Consider the following 19,025-nt stretch of genomic DNA (forward strand, 5'->3'; position numbering starts at 1 on the left):
GCATAGTTTCAGTGGAGGTGTGTGCGCATGCGTGTGTGTGCACGCGCGTGTGTATGTGCGCGCGCGTGCGTGTGTGTGCGTGCGTGCGTGTGTGTGCATGCGTGTGTGTGCGTGCATGTGCGTGCGTGTGCGTGTACGCCCGCATGCACTTTTATGCACAGGAGGGCTCTGCTGATGCTCAGCTGGGACCTTGTCATGATCAGATGGAGACCCGGGCTCCCCAGGGGCTGAGAAATGTAACCTTCATTAGCGGTTAGCATCTCCTCTTAGGTTAAGATGCAAAACAAAGTCTAGAGCCACCTTCCCGGTTTCTCTGTGCAGGAAGCCTTGGGCTTTGTCCTGTTTGGCACTGTCCCATCATTGTTCAGTGAGTGGCGACACTCACCGTGGCCACTTCTCCAGTCCCTCATCCATGTGATAGCCAAGCTCTGGGCCGTTACCTGGCCTGAGAAGCTGGTTTCTGCTGCCCCGCCCCGGGTACGAGGCCTCCCCATTCCTCGCAACAGCACCCCTTTGGTGAGGAGGGGCAGCAGGCTCTCTCCTCTGCCAGAGGCTCTGCCACCACAGTGCTGACCGGGAGGCAGGCACGTGGCTCACGTGGCTCCGGAGTGGGCTTGCTCTGGGCGCTGGGATCCAGCCCCATGTTCCGCCCAGAGTAAGGCTGCAGGCCCCTCATCAGCCTGGGCTGGAGGGCTGGCTCAGCCCCTCTTCTCCCGGGGGTCGCCAGCCCCCAGAGTCTCGCTTTCTGCGCACTTGTGCGATGCTGTGAAACCGAAGGACAGCGTCTTCAGGGCGCCATCCTGGTGTTGGGGATGCAGATGATTTCTGTCTCAAAGGTCCTCCCAGAAGCCCAGCTTCTCACTGCGGGTACACACTGTAATATGGAGCGCCTACCCCGTGGTGGTACGGTTTCGTAAAGCCGAGCGCTCAGGGGTTAAGTATCTGATAGTGTAAGGGACAGTCAAACCGTCCCTTCATCCTACACCGAGAGCCCCAGGCTGGCTGCACAGCCTGAGTTCCCGGGGGTTCCCTGGGGCTGCCTTAGCACAGCACCACCAGGCTGGGGCTTCAAGAGCAGAGATTATCTCCTCCCAGCTCTGGAGGCCAGGAGTCCGAGATCAAGTCCGAGATGAAGGTGTGGGCAGGTCTGGTTTCTCCTGAGGCCGTGACTGAGAATCTGCTCCATCCTCTCCCCCAGCTTCTGGGGGTTTGCCAGCAATCTGGGCGCTCCTCGGTTGGTGGCGGTATCTCTCCAATCTCTGCCTGCGTCTTCCCACGCCGCCCTCCCTGTGTGCCTGTCTCTGTCCAAATTTCCCCTTTTGTAAGGACACCAGGCGTAACGGATTGGGGCCGCCCTACTGCCGTATAAGCTCATCTCAGCTAATGATATCTGCAAACACCTATTTCCAGAACTTCAACACATGAATTTTAGAAGGGTGGGTGGGGACACGATTCAGCCCATGATAATCCCTGCTACATGAGGAGACAGAGGTTCCGTGGGCAGACGGGGACGCCCCAGGCTGGTGAAGGTAGGGGGTGCCTCGGGGTCTTGAGAACCCAGCGGTCAGACTGACAAAGGGGCAGGGGCCGTGGGTGTCTGTGCACAGCAATCGGGCTCCAGGTGAGAGACACAGGGACCCAGCGGGGAGGTGGACGTCGTCCTCGGTGGGGCACTGTGCTCTCCTCTCTGACAACAGCTGTCCTTGTCAGACTGAGCTTTACCGTCTAAAAACTTTCATGTGTGCTCGAGGTATTGCTTATTTACCTTCCCCCTCATTCCCAAAAAGGCTGCCATTGCACCTGAGCCTGGCTCGTGGCAGCCCCTCATACATATTTGCTGAGGGAATGGTTGTGGATTCATTTCACGTGTGACATGCCGAGGCTCGGGGAGATTCAGAGGCGTGCGCAGGATTCTCCAGCCAGCAGCGTCGGGGAACAGGGTGCAGGAAACGAGGACACGAGCCCCAAATGTTTGGTCCCTGCCCTCCACGTCTTTAGTGCACCGTCAGCCCCCCAGCTGTGGTGGGGGGGCAACTCCAGGCTCTGCAGAGAGGACTTCTGAGCGTGCAGGTCCCCGTTTACCCTTGACTCCTCCGAGTTCACGCGATTACCTGACTTCTCAGCGGGCCGGTGGGCAGATGCTGGGGGCGCTGCTGGCCTCCATTGCTCTTGCAGAAGTGGAAGATCGGCCCAGAACCCCTTCTATCGATTTGATTCCGGCGTTTTCTTCTTCGCTGTTTTCCCTCCATCCTTCCTCCCACCCCCTCGTAGAAAAAGGCCTTTCCCTGCTGAGCTTCCAGCTGTGCAACTATAGCGTGACCCGAAACATCCAGAAGGTGGAGGCTGTCCAGGCATCGCACGTGATCTACACTCCCTGCGGCGGGTGGATCCCATGGAGGCGGTGCCCTAAGACGGTTTACAGAACCCAGTATGTGGCTGTGGAGGTCCCCGAGTCCAGGAATGTGACCGACTGCTGTGCGGGCTACGAGCAGCTGGGCCTCTACTGCGTCCTGCGTGAGTCCGGGGCGGCTGGCGGGTGGGGGCCCCGGGACCCCTGATGAGACTCAGGACAGGCACTGTTCGCACCCCTTAGCCCTTCTGGAACAATGGTTCTCAAGCTGGAGCGCGCATCAGGATCGTCTGGAGGGCTTGTCCAAGCGCAGATCACCGGCCCAGCCCCAGATCTCGGAACCAGCGGGTCGGGGTGGAGTACAAGCTCCCAGCTGGTCCTGATGCTCGGGGGCCCCCCTTTGAGAACCTGTGCTTTGGAGTAGTGGTTCTCAGGCCTTACTGCACACCGAAGCCCCCGGGCAGCTTTAAAAATGCTAATGCGTGGGTGCGGTCCTCAGAGAAGGTGATGGAATTGGTCTGGGGCATAGCTGGGGCACTGGGGTTTTTTTTAAAGGTCTCGAGCACTTTGAACACATAGCTGAGTTTGAGAACCAGCATTGCAAGCTCTTCTGTATTGGTGATCTTTTCTTTTTAAAAGCTGCAGTGGAATGCTTCCTTCAACTGAAATCCTAATCTGAGCCCCCATGTGTGAAAGAGAGGGAAAGATTCCCCTCGGTCCTCTTCCTTCCTCAGGGCTGTTTGGAAGATGCTTGAGCCAGTTCCCCGGGAGACCAGTGTGGCTGTCCCCGGCCAAGTGTGTGAGGCCAGGGGGGCTGGGCTTTGCAACATTCAGGGCTGAGCCTCTTGACATGGAGGGAACTTTCCAGAAGACCTCTTCCAGGGGAAAGGATGCATGTGTGTGGGTGTGGGTGGTGGTGGTGGTTAAATCTGAGTCAATACCAGATCTAAAATGAGTTTCTGAGCCGCCAGAAGGTCTCCCTGCCCCCACCCCGTCAGGGAGGGGAAGTGGGACGGGTGTGGCCCCAGTGAGTTTCCAGGGGCCACCCCTAGAGAGGAAGGCCGCTGCCTGCAGAGTGCACAAAGCCGCCGTCCAGGGGTCCGGGAGGGACATCCCACGTGACCCGTCCCCAGGGGGCCCAAGGCCAGGACGCTGCACACGCGGGGTGCCGGCCGCCTCCCCACCCTGCGGCTACAGGATGTAATTGGTGCGGCCCCTGCAGAAGGCAGTGGGGGTTGGCGCCCTGAGTCATCCCGAGCATGCCTTTCTCAGGCCCCCGAAGCCACCTCACAGAGGACAGAGCTGGTGACGCGTCCCACCGACCTGGTTCAGAGAGCCACACACAGAGATGAGCGTTAAAATGACACCACTATCACCAAGGGGCGCCGTCACCAATACGAACCTGAGGGCCCACAGCCTGCTGCCAGCCCCGTGTTCCCACCGGTTCCCTGAGGGGGTCCTTGCAGGGTGGGGCTTCCCCTGGGGTCCTGCCAGAGCCTGGATCGAAGGAGTCCCTTCCCGTACGGACACTGGCCCCCTTTCTACCTTCCCTGTCTCCAAGGAAGCGCCGCCTGGGAGCACCTCTCTTCCTGGGGCTGGTGGGGGTCCTGGTGTTGGGGAGGACTCAGGCCGCGCACCTCGGCATGGAGGGTCAGGATCCGGGGTAGAAGGTGGGGGCCGCCCTGTCCTGTCCATTTTCACCTGTGAAGGCCACTCTCCTCCCACCTGCTCGCTGCTGCTGTGGGGTCACTTGACTAGTGAGGGCACCTGTCCAGAGGAGCCCCTGGAGCGTCTGGGCCCCCCAGGCCCCTGCGCTGCCTGGCGCCATCCTGTCAGGCTGCTGCCCCGCTGTGCTAAACCGGCGAGCTCTCACGAGCCAGAAAATGAGGAGGCCCCTCCGAGGTGGCTAAGTGGGGAGGGGGTCGCCCCCGGCCCTTAGAGAGTCGTTCTGGTAGCCGTGTGGAGAGGAGGCGGCCAGGAGCCCGGAACGAAGGAGAAGAGGACCTTGACTGTGTGCGTCCTTTATGACAGGCCAGCCGGGCAGGTTCCGGGTCACTGATGACCGGGAACCCCCCCATGCAGATGGGGTCACAGACCTGGGGGTGGGCAGGTGTCTTGACCAAGGTGGCACAGACCTGGGCTGGGTCTTCCCAACCCCAGGTCAGATTCAGTTTGTGGCATTTGAGGAAGGGGGCGCTGGTGGGGGTGGGGGAGGGGCAGGGATGGGAGGGGCAGGGGCACCGAGCTCGGGCCTCTTCCCCAGGAAGGCCCCTGCTTGGTGCCAGGCCCGGTGTGATACCACAGCTGCCCCGGGGCCTCTGTGCGGCGGCCCCACCCTCCTCCCGCTGTGCTCAGCTCCTTTGATCAAAGCTTGGTCACAGGTGCAGGGCGACGGGCTGGCTCTTTGGAACGGGAAGTGAGAAGTCTCTCTAAGTGCCCTTAGTCCTGCTGCTTGATTTGCACAGAATGAGACAGGGGCCAGCGCCTGTGGTGGCCACAGGGCACAGCCTGGGGATTTGGGGAGGACGGGAGGGCAGAGGGTCCTCTGCCCTCCAAGTGGGGCGTGACCTGCATCTTGGCAACGGGTTTTCTCGGCTGGGACTCTTCCCCCCAGGCAGCCGTGAACCCCCAAGCTGGCTGGCTTCTGTCCCCTCCCACTCAGCAACCGACCTTCTAAAAAGGGAAGACTGTTATGAGTACACGTGTGATGTTCTCTTCAGTCTAGATAGAGGACTTTTTCCATTTTTGTTTTCTTAAAAGTCCAGCATTGGGGAAACAATGATAAGTCATACATTACTTTATTTCAATGTATCGTCAATACAATTACAAAAGTGAATTACATGAGCCAGGCAGAAACTCTGGAAACACAGAAAAGAACAAAGAGAAATTAGCCATGCGCCCACTGCCCACGCACAACCACTGTCGATATGCTCCTTAGCCCCCGTGCAGGGCAGGCGTTCTAGAAACGCGTGGTCGCTCTGACCCGATTCTTTGTACCATATTCCTCCCACTTAGCAATTCCTCTGGAACACCGTTCCTGTCAATAGATTTTATGAGCAGCATGGCTTAATGGCCACAGGGCGTTACGTCAGAGGCATGGATACAGCCCCTTGATGAAGCAAGCCCCTACCACTGAACGTCTAGTTGCTTCCAACTTTTCATTAGTATAAATACCACCGTGATGAGTATCGTATGGTACAAACACTGCTGAGCTCGGGGGGCATGATTCACTCATGATGAATTCCTAGGAGCGTCCCAGCCGATACTCACCCACTGCGATGACAGCCCAGGTTTCCGCAGGCTCATCATCTGGGCGAGCCCGGGACCCCACGGGGCCAGGAGGCTCCCCCAGTGGGTGACCAGGACCCCTTTGGGGAAGGATTGGGGGCAGGAATGATGATTCCAGAGCTGGTCAGATTCCCAGGCCTGGGGAGAGACTTGAGTGCCGCTGTCCAGATGGAAACTTCCGGGCCATCTCGTTGACCTGTGACCAACCTTGGGTTGTCAGGCACTGGGCAGTCCTGTTTCATTGTTTGTGCTGAGTTCGTGGAAGGAGAAGCAGATTTTTGACTTTCCACCAAGTTGGAACTGTTGACTGTTCTCTTGGGCTCTCAGTAAGTAGTCGGGCTCCAAGGACGGAGGGGCAGGGCCAGCAGCAGCTACATTAAGATGAACTTTAACTTGAAATCACTTCTGTGGTGATCGGGCAACCATTTTTGGAAGCCAGTTTTTCTTGGTGGCCTGTATTTTCTTTTCATTTAAATAAACCTCTTAGTTTAGAGTAGTTGCAGATTTACAGAGAGGTGGCAGAGACGGTAGACGGTCCCCGTATCCCCTGCCCGGCGCCCCTGATGGTGGCGCCTTCCGTTACCATGGCACGTCTGCCCCAATGAAGGAACCCACATCGTGCATCACTGTTAGTTCAACCTCACACTTTATTTGGATTTTACTTTTTTTTTTCCTAGTGTCATTTTTCTGTCCCCGGAGCCCACCTTACATCTAATCTCATGTCTCCTTGGCCTGTTGGTTTTTACGATGGGAGGGAAGGCAATGACCTTGAGGTCCCTGAGGGGTGGCCCTACAGGGATGCCGGCATTTCCACCCCAGCGAGGATCCCGGGCTGCACCACCCGCCGGAGCTCCATGCCCCCAGAGCCAGCCCCAACGTGGCGATGTCTCCAGGACTTTTAGATGTTGGAACAGGCACCTGGCTGACTGGGAAGTGGTGAGGGAACCACGGACGGCATGGAGAGGAAGTGGTCTTGAGGCTGAACGTCAAGCCTTCGCTCAGCAGTGTGGGTCACACTGGCCTAGCTCCGTGAGAAGAGTGAACGCAGACTCTCCTTCTCTGGGCAGTTTTGGCTTTCTCATCCCTTCCCTGGCTGGCACAGCTGCCCTGGGTGATGTGCTCCCAGCACAAGGAGGGGCCCCGCCTTCTGTCTGTCTGGAGCATTCTGCGGAGACCATGGCGGACCCAGGGGGCTGTCCCTGGGACTGCAGCCCCTGCCGATTCCCTTCCACATGGGACCCCACGCGTCTCGCAGGGGCTAACCTTCCCCACCCTTGCGGGATGTTTGCAGAGCGTGGTCACCTGATGACCTCCTCTGCTTTCCCTGGAGTCTGGAGGGCATGGAACGGCACTTCCAAAGGTCCGGTAGGGCGCGGGGCTTTAGATGAATCTGGGCCGAGCCGCATGCACTTGCCTGACACCCAAGGTACCTGGAGCCCTCATCCCCGGTGTGGGCGACAGGAAGGCCGCGGATCACACAGGCCCTTCCTCAGTCACCTGTGCCCCTCCCTGCTGCCCCCAGCCTCCTCGAGCTCTCCGCTGCTGGGCCTCCTTCATCCCCTGCTGCCCTGGGCCCAGCTGCCCCTCTGGGCGTGCAGCCCCGCACACTGCCGCGGGTCCAGCCACGGGAGCGCCCCCAGCAGAGTGCCCCCCCTTGAGGCAGGCACCCTGGCTTCCCCAGGGTCAGGTTCTTCTCCTTGCTCTTGAGCTTTCCACCACCCTGAACGCCAGCACCGTGACTCCCGGCCAGTCCCCTTGAGCCCGCGGATTCTCCGTTAGTTTGCTGCATCTCAGTCCCCAAAAGCCCTTTCTTCAAAAGCCCATCATGTCTCCACCACTCCCAGGCCTAGTTTCTGTAGGTCTATGTGCATACTGGCCTTGTCCACTGGAACCTAAGTGTCCTGGAGGGGGGACTTTGCCTCTGGCCCACTGCTGGCTGCTGGGCACCTAGCATGTGCCTGGCACAGAGTAGGTGCTCAATAAACATTGAATGAGTGAGTGAGTGAGCTATTGGGATGCAGGGCAGCAAGGGGGTCTCTAAGACGGGGTGGAGCCCCTGTACCTGGCCTAGAAAGAAGGGGACACCCAGTACCCCAGCTCACACCGTCCTCCCCCCAGGAAAGATGGTTAGACCACATTGGAGTCAGAGCACCCGGCCCCGGATGGTTCGCTCTGCAGGGCAAGGCGATGCCCAGCCCAGGACATGGCCCTTGAGCAGGTGGCGCTGCGTGTCTCCAAGAACCGCAGATGGAATCCAGTGTCGGGAACACCAGTGCTTGTGGCCAGCATCACTGATTGCTAATCACTCCCCCCCCCCCCCAGCCCTGAATCGGTCCAGGGAGTTTGCCTCGAGACCTGGGGTCTGCCCGGTGGTGGGGCTCGGAGCACCCGCCTCACCCTGCGTGCTGGACACAGACTGCCCGGGACTTCGGAAGTGCTGCCCCTCATCCCGGGGCCACCACTGCGTGGCTCCTGACCTCCGAGGTAGGGTTGAAGCCCTGGTCTGCGGGAAGGGCGGGGTGGGTGGGTTTCCAGAAGCAGCAGCTCCATTTTACAGAGAGCCTGCAGCTGCGTGCACGGGCGCGTTCCACTCCTGGGCGATGTCTTTGTCCAAATCTGGCCACTGAAATCTCAGAGGGAGGACAGCTCACGGGGGTCCCGAGGAAGGAGGCTATTCTTGGAAGAGCAGTGACTCAGATCTCCCCGGTGTGCTGGAGAAGCCCAGGGGCTCAGGGGGTGCCCGTCGGAAGCTGAGCTGTGTCATAGCGGGGAGACGTAAAGATGGTGGCTGGGGGCTCCTGCAGGACGTTGGTTTGGCAGATCTGCAGCCTGACCCTCAGTATGCACCTGTCTGGTCTGGAAAGTTCTGCCACTGACCGTGGGTTGCTCCCAGAAGAACGGGATGGTCAGGGTTCAGAACTAGGGAAATATATTTAAATATTGTATATATATCATATGTGATAGATGTTATAATGCTACAGTATCGGCAGGGTATGTATTCGTATAGTATAAAGTAATAGTGTATGTTCAATCCTACCGTACACACTACATTATCTGGTGTGCTCTCTGTATAATATTATCTGGTGTATGTAGGGCTATATATATATTATAACGTAAGAGAAGGGAGGGGTGGCAGGTGGGGCAAGTGTCCCACACTGTCCCTGGTGGCAGATTTCTTTATATGACCTTCTGTTGGCCCCAGCCTGTCCCAGGCCTGTAGCTCATCACAGTGTGTCCTCGTGCAGCTCCAGAGAGCCCTGTGACCTTCTGGTACCGGGTGACTGTCCTGGTGAAAATGGACTTCAAGGAGCTCGAGGAGGTGGACCCCAGACTCCTGGACCACATGCGGCTTCTGCACTCCATGGTAGGTGGGGAGCAAAGGGCAGGCCGCCGGGGCTGACTCAGGTGGAGGCGCTGGGTGGGAAGCGAGGGTCGAGGCGGGGTTTCCACAAGTGACCCCGACATGGCTGACTCGGAACCAAATGTGAATTCTTAACTAAAAAAAAAAAAAAAAAAAGCCGTAAAGAGGTACGACTTAGGGGCCGTAAGTGGCAATGAGTGGCAGCGTGCGGCCTGGTTGTTCTGAGGTAGCAGTGTTGTGTGCTAAAACCCGGAATCTTTTAGTTTCAATAGAAGGTGCCGCGGTGTAGACGGCCTAGGCCCCAGAGCTGTGTCCTTGCTAACCTCACTCAGGATCCCTGAGGTTCCAGCCCCCACCCCGTGGAATTCGGCAGGCCTCCCGGAACGTGCCGGGTGGGGGCCTCTCGATGCGGGTTCTGCGCTTCGGCATGGTCCCCATTTGGGGTTGGGTGGCTCTTGCTTGTGGGCCTGTCCTCACAGGGTTTCCACAGTACCCTGGCCTCCACGCACAGGAAGCCAGAAGCACGCGCCCCTGTGACAACCAGAACTGTCTCTAGATGTGGCCGCATGTCCCCTGAGGGGCAACACCGGCCCTGGGGGAGAGCCCCCACGGTGGACACAGCTCAGCAGAGCTTTCTCACGGGAGCCCCCCTATGCTGCACGGGGCCACCCGTGCTGGGACCCCCGCGGCGGGCAGGGCCTGGCTCCTCATCGCCGCCGGGCGGCTTTCCCGGGGGACCGGCTTCGTGGGTGAGTGACCCGTGCAGTCACCCCATGAATAGAAGGGCCTCACTCTTGGCTTGATGCTCAGCTGCTGCCCGTGGCATGTTGAATAATTCTTGAACAAGGGGCCCCACGTTTTCTTTCTGCATTGAGCCCGACACATGACGTGGCTGGTCCCTCATGACCTTTAGAGCCCATAGACGTGTCCCATCTGTGACTGGGGGTCACAGTGTCAGTCCCAGCGGGGCCCCTCCTTGATGTGTGGCCCACGGGCAGGGGCAGCCCCGGGACCGGCGGCACTCACACTCGCCTTGTCTGGGCCGTCCAGGAAAGCAGCTAGACAGGTGTTCCAAAACGTCCCCTTCCCCTGGAAGCCTCCTTAACTGTCCCAACTGGAAGGGATTTTTGTCTCTTTTTGGCTTGTTGAGGGGCTGGGGCTGCCCGATTGGCCAGTCAGAACACGGCTCTGCAGCCAGGCTGCCCTGGCAATCCCGACACTGCTGCTCATCCCTGTGTGACCTTGGGCAAGTTACTTCACCTCTCTGGGCCTCAGATACCTGCAGTAAATCGGAATAATCATCCTCCCGCCTGAGACAGGGGCTCTGCGGTTTAAACAGCACACGTAAGGAGCTCACAGCTGTGCCCACAATCAAGCTCTGAGTTGCGGTTGTTGGTAATTTAAACTTTTTGTCCGGGTCCCCCCTTTCCTCCTCGTGCTCCTACGTGTTGCTCCTCCAGGCAGACTGTTCCCTCCCGCAGGGGTCCCGCCTCCCAGCAGCTCCTGCTCCGGCCGGCGCTGGGCGCCCTGCCTCCGGGATTCCCACGAGGCCGGAGCCTGGGTGCCGTGTTCTGCCTCCCACCTGACCAGCTGGGTCTCCCCCGGAAGGAGGGGGCTTCGGGTCTCCCCGGGAGACGGGCTCTAGCACCCCCCGAACTGCCTTTCTGCTTCCCCGGGCCGGCGCTGTCTTGGGATCTCGAGATACCAGGATGGGCAAAGAAGAATTCGTATGAATTGAGAAAAGAGATCTTTAAGCCTCAAAAACAAAACAGAAAGCAAAACCCGGGCGTGTAGGACAGGAGACGGTGGTTTCTGCCCGCTCCTGACTCCACATCTCCCTCGGCGGGAGGGTGGGCTGGGCTCCTGCCGAGGGCTGCCGGGGAGGGGTCCTGCCAGGCCCCGTTCCTGCGCGAGTCTGGTCTGTGTCTGTGTCCAGAGTTCTTCTTTGTGGAAGGACACGAGTCGTACTGGACAGACGCCCACCCCAGTGACCTCCTCACAACTAATGACATCTGCAATGACCCTATTTCCAAATAAGGTCCCATTCCGAGGTTCTGGGGATTAGGACTTCAACACGGGGTTTTTTTGAAGGGACCGCGATTTAGCCCATGACAACCGCACTGCAAAAGTATTTATAATCTGGTTTGTAGGACGTCTACTGGGCTGATGACAGAGGCACGTCGCAGAGTGTCTTTCCTGCAGAGCAGAATAGCACGAGTGTGCGCACGCGCTTACAATTAGTCTTTGCTTCTCGGGGCCGCGGGCTCCCTGTCTGTCTGCCGGGTGCCCGCCCACGAGTGACGCTCCGGCTCTGTCCTCACAGGTCACCAGCGCCTTGCAGCTGCTGCGCCCCGCTGTCCACCACCTGCAGTCGGCCCGCGGGGCCACCTCCACCACGGCGTCACAGCTGCTGGTGGGCCTGTGGCGGCCGGTGCCCGCGGCCCATGTCTCCGCGATGCTGGACGAGGTCGTGAAGCGCGTCTGTGCCGTGATCGACATCCAGGCGCAAGGTGCTGCTTTCCCTCGGTCCCCTCCTTGGGGGTGCTGGCGGGCGGGGCGGTGCCGCAGGAAGGACGATCCGGCAGGTGAGGGAGGGGACCTGTATTCAGCTCATTCTGACTCAAGTTGAAAGTCTAAGCTCCAAGGTGAAGGTTTTGAGACGGGTTTTTTTTTTTCTTTTTTAAAGATTATTTGAGAGAGAGAGAGAGCACAAGCGGGGTGGGGGCAGAGGGAGAGGGAGAGATTCTTTAAGCCGACTTCCCTGTTGAGCACGGAGCCCAACAAGGGGCTGGATCCCATGACCCCGAGACCATGACCTGAGCCGAAACCAAGAGTCGGACGCTTAACCGACTGAGCCATCCGGGCGCCCTGAGAAGGGTTTTGCTCCCACGTCGCCCTTCCCTCAGCTCGCTCCCTCGGCTCGCTCCCTCCAGGTCCCCTCCACACTGTCCCAGCCCCGATTCCCCTTCCACTCAAGCGCTGGTGAGCAAGTCCTAGAACAACTGGAACATGGCCGTCCCTTCAGTTCTTGGGTCCCTAACCTTCCCTGCTGCCAATCCCCACCTTCGCCAAGGACACCCTTGGCCCTAGGAGGCCCATTTAGTAGAACTGCACGACATTGAACTTGGTAAACCACACAGAGCTGGTCTTGTTTCTCGAAGGAATTACCTGGTCTTCTTCTTTTTTGGGGGGGATCTTTGTCAGGGGTCAGCGAACTTTCTGGAAAGGGCCACACAGTACAGAGTTTTGGCTGTGAGCCCTATGGCCTCAGTCTCAACGGCTCAGCTCTGCCCTTGTGCTGAAAGCAGCTCTGTACGGTGTGTGAACAGAGGCCTGGGCCCCGTGGAACGTTCCAGCCCAAGCTGCACCTGCTGCTCCCTGGGCCGAGGGAGGACAGTTTCTCTTGCTGGTGGAGCTTCTGTAATACCGAAGGTCACACGCAAAGGGGGTGTGCCAGGGTCTGGAGCCCAACGAAAACTCCAGTGATGGCATTTTACTCCCTTCAAAACCCACAAATGTTCTTGAAGACCAGACTGAGCCAGTAAGGGAAGGGGCTGTCTTGTCTGTTCTGATGAGGCCCCCGTCGGAGACCACGGGCAGGTGCCTGTAGCGAGCAAGCCGGGTTCATGACCCGAGGCAGCGAGAGAGAGAATGCACGGACAGAGAGCCTGGCCATCTCGTCGTGGGGGTCGGGCAGTCTGCTGGAGGACAGTTTGGGTAGGGTCTAAGGAAGTGGGGCTTTGTTCTAGGTCGAACCCTCTCAGAGAGCGGATGCAATGCTAAGATTGGGCGTCTCAGCCAATCTTGTCTAGAAGGAGGGGACCGCCAGCACGAAGATAAGCCATAACTGGAAAAGAACTAACAGTCACTCGTTTCAGCCAAGCGAGTGGGGTGGTGTTTTGCAGGTGACTCGGTGTCTGTGTTTCCTGTCTGGCTTAGATAAAACTGTGACGTGGCCTTGCTTGGTCTCGCTTTATCCTGGTCATGGAGCAGCCTTGTCTGGGCTGGTGTTCTGCCAGACTGTCCACCTGTTAGAGGCGTGTGACAGGCCTCTTCTGAACGCCGGGGGCGGCTCCCTTCTCCTTCTGGTCCAGAACACCGCCCGTCCACAAGGTTTATTCTTGGGCAGGAGTTTCGGACCCCATCATTTCATGACCCTTCAGACTCGCTGGTGGCAGCAGTCCCCCCACCCCCAGCACATGGCGCTGCAAGGTGGGGGTGCCGCATGCCTGAGACGTGGGCCACCTGCATGGAGGGACACCTGGTGGGCCCAGGGGCTCTCTAAGACAGGGCTCCAGAAGTTACCCTGAGACCACTGTCTGAGCCACTTCTTCAGCCCGTGTGACGCCCGTCTGGAGTTTAATGCGAATGACAAGGTGGTTAGGGCTGTGACAAGTGTCTCACCCACTCCTCTTGTCAATAGATGTCGACGAGTGCTTCATCGAAGAACTCAGTGCCTGCTCCGAGGGAGAGTGGTGTTCGAACGTGGAGGGCTCATCCCAGTGCACCTGTCACCCTGAGCCGTCGGCCTCGGCTCCCCGGAAGCTGAACCACACGTGTGGAGGTGAGCGACCAGACCCTCCCAGCTGGGGGAGGCATGGCCGAGGGAATCTGCTCAGGCTAAATGGTCCACAGGCCACAGAGATCCTCATGTCTTGCAGAGAGGGAATGACTGACTCGTGTCCCGAAGAGTCACTTAGTTCTTTCCAGCATACTGGGTCTCCTAGTGGGCTATTCTTGCGTTCGTCCTTGGAGTTAGTGAATGTTTGTTTATGTGCTGTTCACCGTGCTGGATGCTGGTAGTAGAAACGTGTGCAAATAGGTCACAACCTTTGCTCTTGGGAAACTCGGTAGAGAACACACCAGAGGCTTGCCAGGCAAGGCAGATGCCTGCATAGCTTATTGCTTAAATCGGGACCCTTCCGAGAGCGACGGGGACGTGATCAATACTTACACTGGGACCACAGGAGTGACCTGGACTGTCCGTGTGACCACATGGTCAACCTAGATGGCACCGACAAGCAAGTGTCCATCTCTGGCCCAGGCGGGTCAGGGGATATGACAGGTGTATACTGGGGGCTGGGGGTATGTGATTGGCTTCTGCCATCAAGGGGCTTCTAGTAAGAAGTGGCTGAGTTTTGAAAGTGCTATGGCGTCGGTCAGCAGGGCCCTGGAATCTGAGGGGCGGAAGGCGGTGTGGAGAGGTGGAATTGAGGCATCTGTTGGAGAGAAGCCCTTGGGACTTCCTGATTAATTCGGTGCAGGAGAGGAAGAGGGGACAAGGCAGTAGGCCCACGTCCTGGTTGAACCATGAACACGTGGTGATTCCCGGGTGGGTCGGGGTGGCTATTAGGGTTATTAGCACTGTCTTTGATTATAGTAGTTTATATTGAGATGGCAGTGGGATCAAGGGTCCATGCCAGGTGCTGACCGAGTTGGATGTTTGGTGCTGGTGCTCCCAGGGGGCTGCCCTACATGAGTAACCGCGGGGCGTCCGCGTCCAGGTGGCACTAGCCCTTTGGGCATGGGCATGGGCATGGCTGGAGAAGGGAAGGAGGCCTTGGCCCGGAGTCCGTGCGGGACGAGGTGCTGACACATTGCCAGGGCGAGGCAGGAAGCACGGCAGGAAGGAGCCTCCAGCAGTCGAGAAGGAACCATCCTTCACAGGTGTGTACCCCGAAGAGGCTCAGAGAAATGAGCAGACCTGGAGGAGGCGTGGACTCGCAGGAGGGCCTTTTGGAAAGACGGGAGATGTCAACGCACACTTGTGTGCTGGTGGGGAGAGACCCTGGCTACTTCTGGCAGCTCTGGACCCAGGCCCAGCCTTCCCTTCTCTGGGAGGCTGCCCTTGGAATGTCTTCTCCCCGATGACCGCGGGCCCCAGCTGGGATGATGGTCACCTGCAGCTGCAGGGCTGGCGCCCGGGAGGCAGCTGGGATGGTGAGCGGGAGATGAGCATCTGGAACCGCCAGCTCACGTGGAGGGAGCGGTGAGGGTCAGGTTACACACTCCGAGGCTGCCCACGTGCTGACCCGGGGCCTGCGGCGGTCCCTCTCACGGCAGAAGGTGCTTTGCAGATGGGATTCGCTAAGGGTCTCGAGCTGGGGGTGGATGGTGGATTATTTGTGGGGGCAGCGTCGCCACAGGGTCCTCGTAAGAGGGAGGCAGGAGGCTCGGAGGCGGGGAGAGGAGATGGTCGAGGGAAGCGGAGGGGGCCCAGGGGCTGTGCGTGGCTTTGAAGGTGAGGGGACCACTGGCCACGGAGACTGCAGAAGGCAGGGTCCGGATTCTCCCCTGGAGTCTCCGGAAGGAGCACAGGACCGCCCACCCCTGCATCTTTGCCTTCTGCCCTGCAGAGCCGTAAGAGTGAATTTCTCTGGTTTTAAGCACTACATTTGTGCTGATTTGTTACAGCAGCTTCGGGAAACTCATACACAGAGTGAGGTCAGGCCCCAGAGGAGGTGTGTGCCTGATGGAGCCCAGGAACCAGGAGGTGGTGGGATGGAGTGCAGAGGAGGGGTCGGGGACAGGGGCAGGACCAGGCAGGACCCACCCTGCACAGATGTGATAAGGCCACGGAGATTCTTCAGTCTTTATTCTGGAAGCTTGTAGACAAATATAAGCCCAGAGAGGAGTGTGATGAATGTCCGCTGGTCCCCTCAGGACCCTTCTGGCTCCATCTCTGTCCCCATCTGCTGCCCACCCCCAGCCTCATTATTCCGAACCCCCTTCAGCATATCCCTCCATCGGTCACACTCCGGGATGTATCTCGAGGAGATGAAAAACCCAAATACCAGATCATAGCATCCCTAAAAACCCCAAACTACAGTTCCTTAATCTCATCAAACATCCAGTCTGTTGACATTTCTCATTGCCCCATCACCATCATAATTTTTGACAGTTTGTTTGAATTGCGGTCTGGGGGTTTCCCTCCACCTCTCTGTTTCTCCTTGTAATTGCTGGAGGATCCGGCGCCCCTTCCCCCAGCTGAGTTTCCCATAAGCTGGGATCTGCCGACTGGCATCAGGGGCCCTCTATACCTGTCCCCGTTCTCTGGATTTTCTAAACCACAGTTGGCTCTTCCTTTAATGGTGCCTGGATCCCTGCGCATCTGATGAAGCCAATGGATCCTTTCCTAAAATGTTCCCAAGTGCATCAAGTATATGGGATGACAGAGCAGACCGACCGTACTGAGACACAGTTATCAAAATCTCATGACCCCAAGTGGTGACTCAGCTGCCCAAAGCCACGCTGTCCCCTTTCATCCCTTTGGTCAACTGACGGTTGCAGAACTTGGCCACTATGTCTCCCCACTGGAAACCTTCAGGGAAGGCGGCATGCATGGGGCAACATGTCCCAGAGATTCCTGGCAACCAGGTCCAGTTGCCTACTCTGGCACCATCTTCATGGAAGACCCTTCCCTGTCACCTTCCTTTCCCTGTGTCCCCCCTTTACTGCCCAAATTTCCCAGAAGTACCAGCTTGAGAATCCTTGTCTCAGCGCCTGCTTCTGGGAGAGCCCAAACTGAGTTGTAAGCTATGCACAGCTCCGTGCATTGGTTAAATCATGCAGTTCGGCCGTGGGAGTGATGAGCCCGGATGATGCTCGGAGAGGCCACACCGTCCTGTGGTACGAGACTTCTGTGGTTTCTGCAGGCACCAAAGTCACGACCGAAGGAAAAGCTACATTCTAGTCAGATGCGAGTAAAAATAAAGATCCGTTTTCTCATCTACCTTTTTGGACCCCTGACGCCTGTCTATGATCCCCATCCAGGTTAAGAACCCCTAACTGGGGGGCGCCTGGGTGGCTCAGTTGTTAAGCATCTGCCTTCAGCTCAGGTCATGATCCCAGGGTCCTGGGATCGAGCCCTGCATCGGTCTCCCTGCTCAGCGGGGACCCTGCTTCTCCCTCTCCCTCTCCCCCTGCTTGTGTTCCCTCTCTCACTGTGTCTCTCTCTGTCACATAAATAGATAAACAATTAAAAAAAAAAAAGAACCCCTAACTGGGGTTAAGGAGGGCATGTGATGTGATGAACGCTGTGTGTTACGGGCCACTGATGAATCACTGACCTCTACCTCTGAAACTAATGATGTCCTATATATTGGCTAATTGAATTTAAATAAATTAGGAAAAAAGAACCCCTAATACAGAGGCACCCTTAGATTCAGATTCAGATTTGACCTTTTCTTGGCAAGGCTCCCTCATACGCCCTAGGTGGTGTCCTGTTCTTCCACGATACGGGTTGTCCCTGTTCCTGCTGCCTTAGTGGCAGGAGAAGAGTAAGCAGGACTTTTGTGGGACTGTCCTCTGAGTTAGATGGGACTCTGGAGGGCGCCCAGAGGCAGACGGGATGACCTGGCGCACCTGTGGGCTGGGGTGCTCTGCTGCTGGGTGGTGAACAGACCAGAGGGGTCGTGGCAGACCCCGAATCCCACCTCTTCTTCCTTAGTGATGGAACTGGGAGTTTTATGTGAGATGTGCCCTGCTGCAAAGACAGTTCTCTATCTCCTTTGCAGGTGGGGTGGCCACGTGACTCACCTTAGCCAGTGAGATAGAGTGGAAGTCTCCACAGGAGTTCGGAAGACTGCGTAAGGGTACTGGCCCCGCTGAGACCAGGGTGGGCACGGCACCATGATGGTCAAGGCCCTGCTCGCCATCCGAGCCACATGGTGACCTTGAGGTTAGACCCTAGCGATGGAGGAGTGAAGACAGAGAAGGAGCCTGGGCCTGAGCTGCCACGGATGTTCTCCACGTGAGGGGTACGCCTGGGGGGTGGAGCCCTGTGCTGTGGGCTTTCCTCTTATGTGCAGCAGCTGATCCCGCTCTCACGGAGTTGGGGCAGGGTACCCGGCTGGCGATGGGACAGTGGGCGCGGTGGGGACAGGCCTCCCCAGGACAGCGGGGCACGAACTACGGGCAGGGCTAGCAGGACAGGAGGCTGCAGGTCAGGGTTGCACCTTGCGATGCCCCGGGCACCTTCTCTCCGACGGCACAGCCTAGATGCAGAGACAGCCCCTCCCTGTGGCCGTGCAAACGTGGTCGTTCCAGAACCTGGTTTATTACTTTAACAATCTGTACCAACAGAGGAGGTAAAGGTCTGTCTTGGTGGCCCCAGCAGACTGTTTTCATTTCCCGCTGTTCCCTGCCTGGTTTTTTATGCTATTGAAATCCTGCTATGGATACAATTTTGTGTCCTGCTTTCTTCACTCACCATTATGTCATAAAAAGTTTCCCGGGAAGCCAACTCATCTTCATCAGTAGGATTTTCAATGGTTGAGTAATAGAGCGGTATCCCTTAAATGCAGTTTCGCTTTCCATGGGGTCACTTATCTGCGGTCCACCGAGGCCCCAAAGCAGACGATCCTCCTTCTGACATATGGTCTGAAGGTCAACAGTAGCCTAACCCTGGGTCACAACATCTACGTGACTCTCCTCACTTCACGTCCTCACACGGGCATTTTGTCATCACAAGAAGGGTGAGCGCAGGTCAGTAAGGTATTTTGAGAGAGAGAGAGAGACCACATTCCCCTAACTGTCATTACAGTATATTGTTAGAATTGTCCTTTTATTATTCGTTACTGTTGCTAATCTCTTACTGTGCCTGGTTTATAAGTTGAATTTGATCATAGGAATGTATATAGGAAAGCACCCAGTATATAAATGGGTGTGGGGCTGTCCGTGGCTCAGGCACCTGCCACCTTGAGAGGCATCCCCTACGGATAAGGGGAACCACTGTAATCATCTTCTACAGCAATGATATGATGCTCTTTGCTCTTTTCCTCAAAGGGGGCGGGCACATTTAGCTTGCTTCCAACATTCTGCCATGAAAACTAGAACTTTCATTAACATTGTGAAGTGGTTATGGAGCATATTGTTATCACTGAGTTTGAATTAGTCATTTAATTCATATTCCCTTCAAAGGGACAGATCAGTGAGGACCCTCCCTTTGTTCATAACAATCTCACAGCCAAGAGCTGCTTAGTTAGCACTTAACTCTCCCCGTGGTAAGCGATCTATGGTCTCACC

At 57.4% G+C, this 19,025-nt stretch overlaps 1 protein-coding gene across 1 annotated transcript in view; it reads left to right on the forward strand.

Moving 5' to 3' along the window:
• Window positions 1-19,025, forward strand: part of UMODL1 (uromodulin like 1) — a 56,545-nt gene that overhangs the window by 1,425 nt on the left and 36,095 nt on the right. Inside the window, exons 2-7 of the mRNA XM_032392682.1 lie at window positions 2,272-2,514; window positions 7,961-8,122; window positions 8,884-9,002; window positions 11,323-11,509; window positions 13,423-13,555; window positions 14,932-14,939. Of these exons, the coding sequence (XP_032248573.1) occupies window positions 2,272-2,514; window positions 7,961-8,122; window positions 8,884-9,002; window positions 11,323-11,509; window positions 13,423-13,555; window positions 14,932-14,939 (852 nt within the window). The remainder of the gene's footprint in view (window positions 1-2,271; window positions 2,515-7,960; window positions 8,123-8,883; window positions 9,003-11,322; window positions 11,510-13,422; window positions 13,556-14,931; window positions 14,940-19,025) is intronic.

Source organism: Phoca vitulina, unplaced genomic scaffold, assembly GCF_004348235.1.
Source record: "Phoca vitulina isolate PV1807 unplaced genomic scaffold, GSC_HSeal_1.0 scaffold68, whole genome shotgun sequence".
NCBI classification, from domain to species: Eukaryota; Metazoa; Chordata; class Mammalia; order Carnivora; family Phocidae; genus Phoca; species Phoca vitulina.